The 14,615-nt window shown below is 42.6% G+C and overlaps 1 protein-coding gene across 3 annotated transcripts in view; it reads right to left on the bottom strand.

Annotated features, from left to right (window-relative positions):
• cracd (capping protein inhibiting regulator of actin dynamics) overlaps positions 1-9,996 on the bottom strand; it is a 114,659-nt gene extending 104,663 nt beyond the window's left edge. The window contains exons 1-2 of one of the 3 annotated variants that reach the window (XM_085970406.1): positions 9,829-9,996; positions 2,527-2,662 (exon numbers count right to left, since the gene is read on the bottom strand). In XM_085970406.1, coding sequence (XP_085826532.1) covers positions 2,527-2,646 — 120 coding nt within the window. In that variant the 5' untranslated portion in view covers positions 2,647-2,662; positions 9,829-9,996. Of the gene's footprint in view, positions 1-2,526; positions 2,663-9,828 lie in introns of those variants that run through there. The other 2 variants (XM_085970414.1, XM_085970397.1) reach the window with 2 other exon arrangements.
• Positions 9,997-14,615: the final 4,619 nt, after the last annotated feature.

The raw sequence follows: 14,615 nt of genomic DNA, 5'->3' as shown, positions 1-14,615 counted from the left end.
AATATATTACCCCCAATCCCATGAGCCCTAATCTTGTGCAACAACCTCTTGTGTGGCACCTTGTCAAATGCCTTCTGAAAATCCAAATACAGTACATCCACTGGTTCCCCCTTAACTACCCTGCCAGATACACCCTCAAAAAACTGTAATACATTAGTCAAGGACGATTTCCCTTTCATAAAACCAAGTTGGCTCTGCCTAATCATATTGTGATTTACTCACACACAAGCTGAGATACAGGTGATACTCAATTTATTTACTCATCAAACTTCCAGCATCTCAGCACTACTTCTCTACTTGGAGGATAAGGAGGTTCACAACAGACAGGAACAACCCCCAATGGGGGTATGGCACTATAATACTAAAGATTTTAGAACAGGCTGAACATCCTCGGGCTGAAAAACATTGAACAATGGGCCACGTTGAAGCTGGAAAATTGAGGGCCATTACCGTTCTTAGTACTTCATTGGCTGTAAAGTGCTTGGGGACATTCTGAGGTTGTGAAAGGCACAATATAAATGCAAGTCTTTCTTTTTCTTCTTTAGTTAGTATTTTTCCACTCAGATACTGACTTAAAAACTCACAAGCGTGCACTCCAGGATACCACCATATCACACTAATATAACTAAGTACTGTAAATACTGTTTGAAGAGATGCCTTGCAGCCAGCATATTTTCCTTTTCTGTTTCTAGCCAAGAATCAGCCCAACCTCCCTGAAACAGCAAACAAGCCAACATCTCACTGCCCCATGCATGAAACATTCCATCCATTGCAGGCACCAGCAGAAGTACTTCCATCCAGTTGTCCAGAAGGAAAGGTAATGCCAGAAACAACTAAGTCAGGCCACAGAAGAAGCAGTGGTTAATTAATTTTTGAGGAAAGAAGTGATATTGAGTGGGAATTTGCTTCCCTATTACTTTACACCTTCACTTATTGTCTGTAAATAAAGCTGCTTAACAATTGCATCTGGTGTTTCTCAATCTGCTCTTGGAAAGATTAGAGAAGAACACATGAGTGAAGACAGGTTTTCCAGAATAGAAGATAGATATACACTCCTGAATGTAAGATGCTCAAAGTGCTTTCAGGAGTGACCGGCACCACTGTACTCGAGAGAATACCTAAAGCAGACACAAATAACAAGAGGAGCAGGAACCTGCTGCTGAGGGTCAGCTCACGTACTGCCATGGCCCCGGGCTTTGGACGACAACAGTGGAGGATTCCACAACCTGCATCATTGTAGTCATGTAGAACCTTTGTCTGACACGTAGTCCACCATGGACCACATGATAACTTCAGGGGCATCAGCATCTGAGCCCCTGAGACAGGAGCACTCATTATACTGCTATTACCATACAGTCGAATAAAGCGCTCACACATCCCGTAGGCTGGCCATGCAGAATGGAAAATCTGACCTTATAGTAAGTTAGATTGAGCTAATCTTTTAGGAATATGAAATCTTTTTGATGCTTATGTGTTTGATTGAGAGATCCTGAGGGTAATTTTCTACTTAACGCTGGAATGTATAACTGGCTTTGCGGGTTGGCACCTATTATAGAAACCACCTTTCCATTTCCTTTCCATTTAAATCAGTTGCATGGTATCTATAATGGGCGGTTAACCCCCAAAACCAGTGTTACACTCCAACAGTAGGTTGAAAATGACCCTCCACCAACCTCACATTTATATTGGAGTACATACATAAAGTAATAACTTAAGTATGGGGTATAGTCAGCAAAATGTTTATAGAGTAGTTAAAATGCTTGAAGCACAATAATTTCTGTAATGCAGGCTGAAAATTGTGGAGCATATATCGTGGATGATTGGGTATTACAATGGATCAGCACACTAATCTTCAGCTCTGCAATGGATCAGCACACTATTCTTCAGCTCTGCAATGGATCAGCACACTATTCTTCAGCTCTGAGGCTTGGGTTCAAAGTCAGTAGGATTGTGGGATGTAAACCTGTTCTCTCTGTGCTGCGGTCCTGTGCCCACAAATTAAGTTGAGACTGCTCAAATATGTTTTGTGTAAGATCCTTATAGCTGCCACAGAGACTTTCACCCCATCAGTCTGTGCTTCATTCATGCCAAATCTCAGAGGGGCAATAACTCACTCCTCCACCCAGCTGCTTACCTGCTGGCAAATGTCCTAGCCAGCAGTAGTGAATCAATAAAAAAAAGTGACCCCCTGTGTATAATTTGTAAAAGTAATCAGCATGTGTTAGATTAGAGGTGAGAATCTCAGCCTAGCAGTAAATGCCCACTTTACAGTGCTGTTTCACTCCATGCGGTTATCTACAGGCACTTCTTAACTCCTTAAAAGTGAGGGAATTTATAAATATTTCCTGCAAATGGGCACTGAACCATCCAAAAATGGGGTCGGTTTGAGACAATCAATACATATGCAAAGCCAATAACAACTGCATGAGTTGGTTCAGGTCAGATCCACGCGATCCGCACTGAATGCACCAGCCTTTTCTGGTCAATGCAGTTTTGGTATCACCCTGTTTTTGTAACACCTCTCACCTGAAGGGTTTGGACTTTTCCTGGGATGTTTTCCTGGGATGTCACATGTGCTGTTGCTCCGTCGCCTGTTGAACCCTCTGGGATAAAAATACTGTCATGTGACAAAGCCCTGGTTCCCATGCTAGTGCTAGCAGACCTGTCAACATTTAATAAATAGGTTACAAGGTACAAATTGCATTAATACCTTGCTTAATTTTTACTAGTATTAAAAAGGTGCAATAAAAACCTGGCAAATTTGGCTCTGCCATTTCCATTTTTCATTTATTTTTAAGGATGAGATTCCATCTTCCATTTTTTTTTAATTCTCAAAAATATTTATTCACTTATATTTTATCAAAGTGTATAGTCACACATATATTTTGTAAAAGTATACATCCACAGATATTTTTTAGAAGAGTATATTCATATCTGTATATTTTTTAAGCCACTGTTTCTGCATTATTGGCTGGGTTAGGTCTGGTTCATTAGCTTTCTTCAGGCTTTTTGTCTTGTCTTGGTCATGAAGGTAACCACTATTGTGTATATGTGGACATTGGGTGAACACAGGGTTGGGCTTAGTCACACCTGTAGTTCAATAGCCAGTCGAAACTTATAGGTGAAGAAAGGCAACTTGAACAAGATACAGGAAGATGGTCAGCACTTCTGGAACCATGCTGCCTCCAGGAGAGGGTAACAGGGGTTTGGGGAACTAATTACTGGAAGGGGAGGGTGGTGGTGTGTTAATTGAAACAACTGCAATCTTTGAGAAACTCACTTTTCCAAAGGTGATGTAAATCATATATGTGAAACAGTGCAATCACAACAGTGGAATTTTCAGCACACTGTGTTTGTGGTGTAAAATTGCAAAAGTGAATATCAATTCCAATATATATTGCATGATGATCACCCTGAGGTTGCTGCAGGCTACTGAGATTGTCAACATTATTGCAGCCCTTCACAGGGGGTGGGGAAGGTGCTGTGGAGAGTTCACTGGACCGCGGAGGATAATGGCTCCTGCGTGCGGAGGCCTCCGATCTGGAAAAAATCTACGCCCTTACCTGAGGGCTCCAGAGGTCCGGCCATTTCCGCTCCTGGGCCTCTCCACGATGAAATGCGCAGGGCCCAGGTATCCCAGGGGCGCATGTGGGTCGCAAGCGTCCCTGGGATCACGTGTGCCATGGGGAGCCAATGGGAGAAGGGAATCTCCCTTCATGCTTTTGACAGCTTACGCCTGTCAAAAGTATGAATGGAGATCACCCCAAAAAGACATCAAAACATAAAATATATATATTTTTTAATCACGTTTTTAAAATTAGTTAAAATTACATTAAATTAAATATTTTAGACAAAAATTAAATTTTTTGAAAGAAAAATTAAAGTTTTTTACGGGGCTAAAAATAAACTTACCTTTTTTTACCAGGCATAAGATTTTTAAGCGATTTCTGCGGGCGGAGGTTCTGCAGAAAGCGGAACTCTCCACCGCAGAGGCCCTTCTCCAGGGCAGGCATCCGATCTGTCAAGAAGATTCTTGACAGATCGGAAATGCCGGTTTTCAGCACATGCGCTTTGCATACCTGAAACCGGCATTTGCGAAGTCCCTATGGGTGTGTACACAGCTCATACACACCCGTAGGAATCGGAAAATATGGCCCATTGTGTCAATTTGTTAGAAAACAATTTTTTTAAATAATAATTTTCTGTCTCATCCTGGACAAACTGCATGGCATTTATGGACATATCCTCAGAGTATTCTCCTTAATGAAAAGGTAGGGAAATGAAACCACATGATGAAAAAAAGTCCCATACAACAACATTCCTCAGAGTTCATAAGGCTGGGGTAGTTTCAAACCCAGGTCCTTGAGATGAAAAGGCAATGTGCTAATCCATTGTGCTACTGTATCGCCCCAATTAATTTAAATTTTGATTACATATAAGGATTGCAAAGCATTGGAAATAGAGCTATGTTCTATATCCACCTGCTTAAATATTAAACCCATAAAATACAAATTACAAAAATAATGCTGGGAAAAAAGTTGATGAAAAGGCAAATTGTGATTCCTCATTGCAGTTTTTTTGACAGTCACCTCTCTGATTCTTATTTTTTGGCATACACTTCAAGTCCAAGTTTTGGAAAAGACATTTTAGAAGCATATCTTGCTTTTGCATCGGCCTTTATTTGCCCAGGTACCCTGATTTGGGGTGTGCCGCAAGCATTTTCCATACCTCATCTAAACGAGGAGCATTGATTTTGTAATTGGTATAGCTAGCCTTAAGGGTGAAGGAAAGTCTAAAGGGAGTACTACATGGAAAAAATATAGTCAGAAATATATCTTTTGAAATTAAAAAGAAAGTGGCCGAGAAATTGGTTTTTGGCGCAGCGACGGCTTTAGCGCCGGAAGTTAGTGCCGGAGCTAAGTCGCGCTGGGCGGGCCAAAAATTCACTAGTTCTGCGCCCAAAGGGCTGCCGGCGCTGCTGAAAGCTGTTTGCGCCTGAAAACTGGCGCTACGCGCTGAATTGCGGCGCTATTCCGGCGCTGCGGTGCCCGCTGCGGTGCGGCAGGTTCGGGAAGTGCAGGCCTCCTCCTTCCCTTAAGGAGGAGCTGCCTGCACCCGGCCGCGGCCCGCGAAAATCATTGTAAAAATGAGCCCGGCACCTCGGACAAGTGCCGGGCTTGCATCTGTCCCGGGGGGGGGGGGGGGGGAGAAGTCCGGGGAGGGAGCTGCGGCCAGGCGGCCGGCGGGAAAGTGGCCGGCCGCCGCGGGGCCTTTAATGCGCCGGCGCAAAGTCCAGTAAGGCACCTCTGCCAGAACATTGCTTGCGGCTGCCACGGGCGAGGCGGCCGCAAGTCAATTTCGGAGTTCGGGCGGGTTACCATGGCAACCGGGACGCTGCGCACACCGATGACGTCATCGGTGCCGGCGCAGCGCTAACGGCCTAACGCCGATTTAGGGACCCACTCAATTTCCAAACTGGCCATAACTCCGGCGCTAGGCCCTCTAGCGCCTCAAAAGCGGCGCTAAGCCTACCGAATTTCTAGGCCAGTATCTTTAAATCTGCTGCCTGATGGAAATCTGCCATTTTGAGTCTCCAGAACTGCTCTGGGGACATCAGTGACAGAGAGTGAGCCTCCTGTGTCCTGCAGCAGCTCCATTCAATTTAATAGTGTTTGCAATTTTCCACTCATCCACCTAGATTCTCATCATTGCTTTTTTTTTTAAACCATGTATTGTGATTTGTTTTATAAAAATATTAGTCAAAACTAGTCATTGGCAATAACACATTACAAACCTATTTAAAAAAATACATAGGGGCCATCCAATATCGATAAATTCTCTGCCAGACAGAACATTTATTCGGATCGAAACCTGGGTTTTGAATGTATTGTCATTTGTCCTCTCATCATCCTGATCATATAACTGGGTGCAAAAAGTTTTCCACACAGTTAGAAAATCAGATATTTCAGCCACGTATCAGACAATAGATCCAATTTACTTCAGATTCAACTCAGTCATCCACGATGATGACAAATTGTCGGCAGAATTTAGGCCAAATGAAACATGGTATAAAAATTGCACGGTATGAGAATTTTACTCATTTATCACTAAAATATACATAATAAAAATGCATTTTCAACTTTGTTCCCCAGTAATGAATACATACATTCAGACATATTAATGCCATATTTTAATTTTGCAACATAGTTCAATAGTATAATTCGATAACTAGAAAGGAATGTAATTGCAAAATGTGCTTGTGACATGTTTATGAATCATATTGGTTAAACATTGTTAAAATGCAGATTAGATGCCATGTTAAGATGCAAATCAAGGTAAGATCAACAGGTTTAAAGAGAGACACATAGATCAGATGTTTCTAGAAGCTGTTAAAATCTATATTCCACAGTCAGAAGTATAATCAGAAATACATTGGATGTAACTTCATTTTCAAATTTCTGATAAGATGTGAATGAAATATTTTCACAAAACTAAGAAGTAATCAATATAAAACTTTTATTTCAAATAGAAATATGGACAACTGTTACAATAATTGTTATGATTAAGATAAACAAAATCTGATTTTACAGTGACAAAGTTTAATGAAATTACATTCACTTATTAGTTTTAATTGTGATATGTATAAATACAAGCAAATTTGCAAATAGTATAATGTAAAAGTGCTAAAATAACTCAATAATATTGCACTACTTTATATTTGAAAATATTAACTATTTTTTTCAAAGTAGCCAAATGTCAACATAGTAAAATTTACTGAAATCATTTACACTTCATTTATTTACAGGTATTCCAGTTTACTATCTGAGGATCTCAAAAGAGATATTCTGCATATTAACTACCCTGAGGATGGATTGGCAAATCAAAGTCTCAACATTCCCCTCAACATGGCCTTCAGTTGACTATGTGGAAGGGGGAGGTCTATGTAGTAATATTCTGGCTCAGTAAGGAGGAAGGCTGAACGGGGTCATTTTAACTTTCGGCAATGGCATAAAACAGACGATATTGGATTGGCTACCCATTATACACCCCGCCTGATTTTCCTTTCCGTCGACCTCTGCTGCCCACATGGACTTAGTCAAGTGTCTTTTCTTTCCATCTTTCCTTAAATACACTAGGATCTTTTGTGCTGGCAGAAATCTCCTTCTTCTCCTCTCAATCACAATGCCATGCTGCTGTCCCAACATTGGGATAAAGAGAAGGCTAAACCAATTCCGCTCACATCCGATTTTTTCTTCCTTGGGTGTATCCAGGTCCTGAACTTTGGATCACCTTTTTGTTGAACTCGAGTTTGTTGTCTGGTCACTCACTGGAAGTTGTTGATGCACCTCCTGCAGATCTCGTATATTCTTATATAAGCTTAGAAAAATGTACAGTTTCTTGCCTACAATGCACCAACATCTTCAATGGCTTTCAGTTGTAGATGTTTGACATTTTGTGCCTAGAAATAATTCTTTCCATTTAGTTGGCACTTTGAGTGCCACAGGTGAAACATAAAGAAAAGTTGAGGGACAGTACTTTATATTCCAAGTACTCCCTTCATCTCTGCAGCTAGAAATTTGCAGAACCTATGGCACCTGACAGAAACAACCATCACATTTTCTGCCTCATGGCGACCTGGATATGGTAGCATAGTGGTTATGGTACTGGACCAGCCTCATGGAGGCTGTGAGTTCAAATCTCCTGATGTAAATTTGTGAAATTAAATTCCATAAATCTGGTAACTTAGAGTGTCTTTTAGGGAAGGGATCTTGTCACTCCTACCCAGTCAAGCCTACACAACTCTAAATGTGCTCTGAAGTGATCTAGCAAGCCACGTAGTTGTAAATTACAACAGTGACTACACTTCAAAAAGTACTTAATGGCTGTAAAGCACTTTGGGATGTCCGGTGGTCATGAAAGGCACTATATAAATGAAAGTCTTTATTTCTTTCTTAAAACAACCATCAAAAAGTAGAACAATAAGAGAAACAGGATCTGTAACAAGACTCAGGCAATCTCAACCTAGTACTAGGCTTTTTTTTCCCATTCTCGGAATGTGGGCATTACTGACAAGGCTGCATTTATTGGCCATCCTTAGTTGCCTTAAGAAGGTGGTGGAAGGCTTTCTCCTTGAACCGCTGCAGTCCACGTGGTGAAGTCCAGTTCTGTTAGGTAGAGTTTTCCAGGATTTTGTTTCAGCGACGAACAAATGGCAATCTATGTCAAAGTCAGGATGGTGTGTGATTTAGAGGGGAACCTGAAGATGATGGTGTTTCCAGGCACCTGCTGCCCTTGTCCTTCTAGGTGGTGGAGGTTGCAGGTTTGGGAGGGGCTGCTGAAGAAGCCAAGCCAGCTGTGTTCAGAAAAGTGGTCTACACGAAGTCTAACCCACAGTCCTTAAAGGGACCACTGGGAGTCGCCACCACAAAATTAAGTTTGTTAAAAAAATACTTACCTAAATGTGGAAGTCAATTATCATGGCAAGCTCCTTCTCAGCCCCCTCCTGATTACCTTCCCCATTCACTCCTGATCACTTCCCCCCAGCCCAACTCCAATTGTTTCCCCCTTCTCAAGACTTGAGGGTCGCTGCTGCCAATGCAGTGGCCCAGAATCCAATGTCAATGCGCTGGCAAAAAACTGCCTGGGGATGCTCAGCATATGTCCGCAGCTAGCCGGTCTCATTTAAATGAGGCCCAAGGCCCAATATCGGGTCTGTCTTGGGCTTACCCTTTCCGGCACAGGGATCATTCTCTGCACCCAGTATGTGCCAGTCAGATGGCATGAACCAATTTCTAGGCCATATTCTCATCTCCACAATATGGACACGCTCCATCATGTAGCGTGGCACTACTCCATGCTAAGTGGGACATAGCTTTAGCAGCCCAAAACCAAATTGCATGAGGAGCTAGGGGCCATCAGCAGCAGCAGAATTGTATACCATCACAATCAGTAACCTCATGACATAGCACATTTCTCACTGCTCCATCTGGGGAATCAACTCTGCTTGAATGGGGAGTGTAGAAGGGCATGCCAGGAGCAGCATCAGGCATATGATAGAATGGGGACCAACCTTTCTCATGCATTTCATACGTTACAGAGAAGGGCCTCATGCATGAGTGGCTCCATTAAACTGAAATGAGCTGGTGAGCTGATATGAATCGTTAGGTTTTGGTAAAACAATGCAGCAGCTAGGTATTGTGCCAAACTCAACCAGTAGAGGGCTATCCAGGGCTTAGCAGCTCCAAGTCACCTTCTAGTGAGGAAGACTAGGGGTTGCAGAAGAGCAAAATGAGTAGCAAGGTTTGGTGGGCACTGAGACGAGACAACAATGCATGACATTTCGACGTGTAAAATTGAAACCCATAAAGCTGGTAGCTCAGCTGCAAGCCCTACCTCATCAATTGATTCAAAACATTATTTTCAGAATTGTATTACCAATATCTGAAAGTGGAATGTTCTGAACACATAAGAATAACACAGTGCATATTATAGAGGGTAGGTTCAGAATGCACCATACCCTTACACCTTTCATTGCAGCTCCTTTGTTTTATTCCTATTTTTAGCAATGCCAGATACTCAACTCCAATTGAGGAAATTAGCTTTATTAATTGAATCTGCTGTTTACTGTTTTCCTCAAATTATTCTTGCTGTTCCTTCACTTCATCCTGATTCTAATTTCTCAAACCAACAAACAATATGAATGATCAAAACTACTGCTGAATGTAACATAAATCAGGTACATTGGTTCATGACTTCTCTGCACCACAAGACTTGTATACTTTGTGCGTTTAATCCGCAATGAAAAAATGTAGTTCAAGGAGGCTTTACCTTAATTCATCTTCAGATTCCTCATCAGCTGACCCAATGCCATTTCGAACATCCCCAGTGGATTGACTGGTTTTTAGATTTACTTTCTCAGGAATTATGGTAGGCACCTTCCTTCTCTTTTTACCGAACAGCTTCCTGAATGGTTGGAATTTGCCCTGCTTTTTCTTCTCTGTTAATTGCAAGGATCACATACACTTTATGTATATTGACTGCTGTTATGCCAAGGGTTCAATGCTGAGTAGGTAGAATAAACAGTCATAGTCATATGCAAAACACGGTCAAAGGGCAATTACTAGATCAACCATACATTTCATCTAGAATGATACTGGAGTTTCTTTTAGTTAAAAAAAGAACATGCACACTTGTTGGAGGTATCTGTCCTCGGTACAACTTCAAGACCTTATAAGGTCACATCACTGAAAGGCCATTTCAGACGAGGTGTCAGAATTTCTAATCATCCTGCTGAGACATTAAAATGCTCCCTACACACACATACAACAGTTCCTCTCACTACTGTACTTCTATGGCAATGTGTATGAGGCAGATAGGAGCACTCTGCACTATGTTATTTGTGTGTCCCTATGGCAATTGATAGAAAAAGGTTTTGGGCACTTGGACTCTGTGGGGTGAAATATATCTTGGGTGGTAACGTAAAATGGGCGATAGCGATTCGGCAGCCCATTTTACACTCCACCTGAAAAAGAAAATCAGGTGAAGTGTAAAATGGGCTGCAGATTCATTATCACCCATTTTGCACAACTACTGAAGACCAATTTCGCCCTCATGCGCGTGTACACACACAATTTGACTGGCCATTTCTGTCATTTAACTAGAGTAAAGGTGCCAAAAAATGAAGGTCACAAAAAGAAGATAATAATACGGACGATAGCAGAAAGGATCTCATTTCTAATATCTTGCAAAGTTACATATAAAATAATCTAATGCACCGTATACCAGATATAATACAGACTAATCTGATAAGGTTTCAAATAGTACTTAGCTATACCACTGATATTTGTTGCCTTCTTATACTGGCATTCCAGAAAGTTTTAGATTAAAAAATAATTCTTAAAGGATTGTTAAAGAATTATAGGATGAAATCATGCAGGACAATGTTCGCATGCAAACACATACAACAAAATTGCGATTTCAAACCTCTGCATTCCCACCTCATCCTTCTTAACTTGTCTGCAGCCTTTGACACGGTTGACCACTCCATCCTTCAACACCTCTCCACCATTGTCCAGCTGGATGGGACTTCACTTGCCTGGTTCCATTCTTTTCTATCTAATCGTAGCCAGAGAATCACTCAATGATGGTGGAGCCCAGCACGTGAGTGCAAAAGACAAGGCATTTGCAACTATCTTCAGCCAGAAGTGCCGAGTGGATGATCCATCTCGACCTCCTCCTGAGGTCCCCAGCATCACAGATGCCAGTCTTCAGCCCATTCAATTCACTCCACGTGATGTCAAGAAACGGCTGAAGACACTGGATACTGCAAAGGTTATGGGCCCTGACAACATTCCGGCAATAGTACTGAAGACTTGTGCTCCAGAACTAGCTGCGCCCCTAGTCAAGCTGTTCCAGTACAGCTACAACACTGGCATCTACCCGGCAATGTGGAAAATTGCCCAAGTATGTCCTGTCTACAAAGAGCAGGACAAATCCGACCCGGCCAATTACCGTCCCATCAGTCTACTCTCAATCATCAGCAAAGTGATGGAAGGTGTCGTCGACAGTGCTATCAAGCGGCACTTACTCAGCAATAACCTGCTAACTGACGGCCAGTTTGGGTTCCGCCAGGGCCACTCAGCTCCTGACCTCATTACAGCCTTGGTCCAAACACGGACAAAAGAGCTGAACTCAAGAGGTATAGATACATAGATAGATAGATACATAGAAGATAGGAGCAGGAGTAGGCCATTCGGCCCTTCGTGCCTGCTCCGCCATTTAATGAGATCATGGCTGATCCTTTAATTCAGTATCCCGTCCCCGCCTTCTCTCCGTAACCCTTAACCCCTTTTGCCCGTAGAAATATATCTAATTCCCTCTTAAATATATTTAATGAGCTGGCGTACACTGCCCTCTGTGGCAATGAGTTCCACAGGTTCACCACTCTCTGAGTGAAGAAATTCCCCCTCATCTCTGTCCTAAATGGTTTAGCCCTTATCCTTAAATTATGTCCTCTAGTTCTGTTCTCACCCGCCAAGGGAAACATTCCTTCTGCATCCAGTCTGTCTAGACCTGTCAGAATTTTATACACTTCTATGAGGTCCCCTCTCAATCTTCTAAACTCCAGTGTGTACATCCCTAAACTACATAGTCTCTCCTCATAGGTCATTCCCGCCATTCCTGGTATCAGCCTGGTGAATCGCCGCTGCACCCCCTCCATGGCAAGAACATCCTTCCTCAGATGAGGCGACCAAAACTGTACACAGTACTCGAGGTGTGGTCTCACCAGTGCCCTGTACAGCTGCAGCAAGGTATCCCTGTTCCTGTATTCTAACCCTTTTGCTATGAAGGCCAGCATACCGTTTGCCTTCTTGACCGCCTGTTGCACCTGCATGCTCGCCTTCAGTGACTGGTGTACAAGAACACCCAGGTCTCTCTGTACTTCCCCCTCTCCCAATCTATTGCCATTTAAATAATAATTTGCCCTCCCGTTCCTGCACCCAAGGTGGATAACTTCGCACTTGTCCACATTATAGTGCATCTGCCATTTATCCGCCCAATCGCCCAGTCTGTCCAAATCGCTCTGGAGCTTCCTGGTCTCTTCCTCTGAGCCCACCCCACCTCCTAGTTTAGTGTCGTCTGCAAATTTGGAAATGCTGCATCCGACTCCCTGATCCAGGTCATTAATGTAAATTGTGAACAGCTGGGGGCCCAGGACAGATCCCTGTGGTACCCCACTTGATACTGCCTGCCATTCAGAAAATGAGCCGTTTATTCCAACTCTCTGTTTTCTATCTGACAGCCAGTTCCCTATCCACGCCAAAACTTTCCCCTTTATCCCATGAGCCTCAATTTTCCATGCTAATCTTTTATGTGGGACCTTATCGAAGGCCTTTTGGAAGTCCAGGTACACCACATCTACTGGCTCTCCCCCATCTATTCTACCAGTTACTCCCTCAAAAAATTCCAATAGATTAGTCAAGCACGATTTACCCTTTGTAAATCCATGTTGACTCTGTCCTATCCTGTCCCCATTTGCTAAGTGCTCCGCTATTTCATCCTTAATGATGGACTCCAGCATTTTGCCCACAACTGATGTAAGGCTTACAGGTCTGTAATTACCTGCTTTTTCCCTACCCCCCTTTTTGAATAGTGGGGTAACGTTAGCTACCCTCCAATCCATCGGCACTGTTCCCGAGTCTAATGAATTCTGAAAAATCATCCTTAGTGCATCCGCTATCTCTAGGGCCACCTCCTTCAGTACCCTAGGATGCATGTTATCAGGCCCTGGGGATTTGTCCACCTTCAATCCCTTTAGCTTCCTTAACACCATATCCTTAGAGATATTGATTTGCGTCAGTTCCTCCTTTGCCAATGTCCCTATTTTTCCCGATATCCCAGGGAGGTTTTTTGTGTCTTCCTTCGTAAAGACTGACCCAAAGTATGCATTTAGTTGATCTGCCATTTCCTTATTTCCCATTATATATTCCCCCGTATCTGACTGCAATGGACCAACTTTGGTTTTCACCAGTCTTTTCCTTTTGATATACTTATAAAAGCTTTTGGAGTTAGTTTTTATATTTTCCGCCAGCTTGTTTTCGTAAGCTATTTTGCCCCTCTTGATTATGCCCTTTGCCCTCCTTTGCTCTATCTTAAACTGTTCCCAATCTTCCGCTCTGGCGCTTTTTTTGGCTATTTTATACGCCCTATCTTTGGATTTTATGCTGTCTCTAATTTCCCCTGTTATCCACGGTTGAGTCACCTTTTTAGATTTCCTTTTATGCCAGATTGGTATAAACAATTTTTGCAATTTTGTCATTCTATCTTTAAATGTTTGCCATTGTTTATCTACCTCCAGTCCTCCCAGGAACGTTGTCCAATCAGACCTACTCAGTTCCCGTCTCATGGCATCATAATTCCCCTTGTTTAAATTCAGGACCTTAGTCTCTGAGTCAATTTCTTCGCTCTCCATTTCGAGTGAGAAATCGATCATGTTATGATCGCTCTGACCCAAGGGTCCCCGTACAACAAGATTACTGATTAGTCCCTTCTCATTGCACAGTACCCAGTCCAATATAGCCTGTTCCCGAGTTGGTTCCTCGACATATTGATCCAGATAACCATCCCTCAAACACTCAAGGAATTCCTCCTCCTCATTATTTTTACTGATTAGGCTAGTCCAATCTATATGTAAGTTAAAGTCACCTATGATGACAGCTGTGCTCTTATTGCACGCTTCTCTAATTTCCCTCGTGATGCCCTCCCTAACCTCTATTTTACTATTTGGAGGCCTATATACCACTCCTATTAATGTTTTTCGCCCCTCGCTATTTCTTAGCTCCACCCATATAGATTCTGTATTAACTGAGTTAATATCCTTCCTTTCAATTGCATTTATCCCCTCTTTTACTAGCAATGCTACCCCTCCTCCCTTTCTTTTTTGTCGATCCTTCCTAAATACTGAAGTGGTGAGAGTGACTGCCCTTGACATCAGGGCAGCATTTGATCGAGTGTGGCATCAAGGAGCCCTAGCAAAACTGAAGTCAATGGGAATCAAGGGGAAAACTCTCCATTGGTTGGAATCATACCTAGCACAAAGGAAGTTGGCTGTGGTT

This window comes from Somniosus microcephalus, chromosome 2, assembly GCF_052327205.1.
Source record: "Somniosus microcephalus isolate GS21.2 chromosome 2, FLI_Smic_1.0, whole genome shotgun sequence".
Classification (NCBI taxonomy): Eukaryota; Metazoa; Chordata; class Chondrichthyes; order Squaliformes; family Somniosidae; genus Somniosus; species Somniosus microcephalus.
This window is presented reverse-complemented; position numbering and strand designations above follow the sequence as displayed.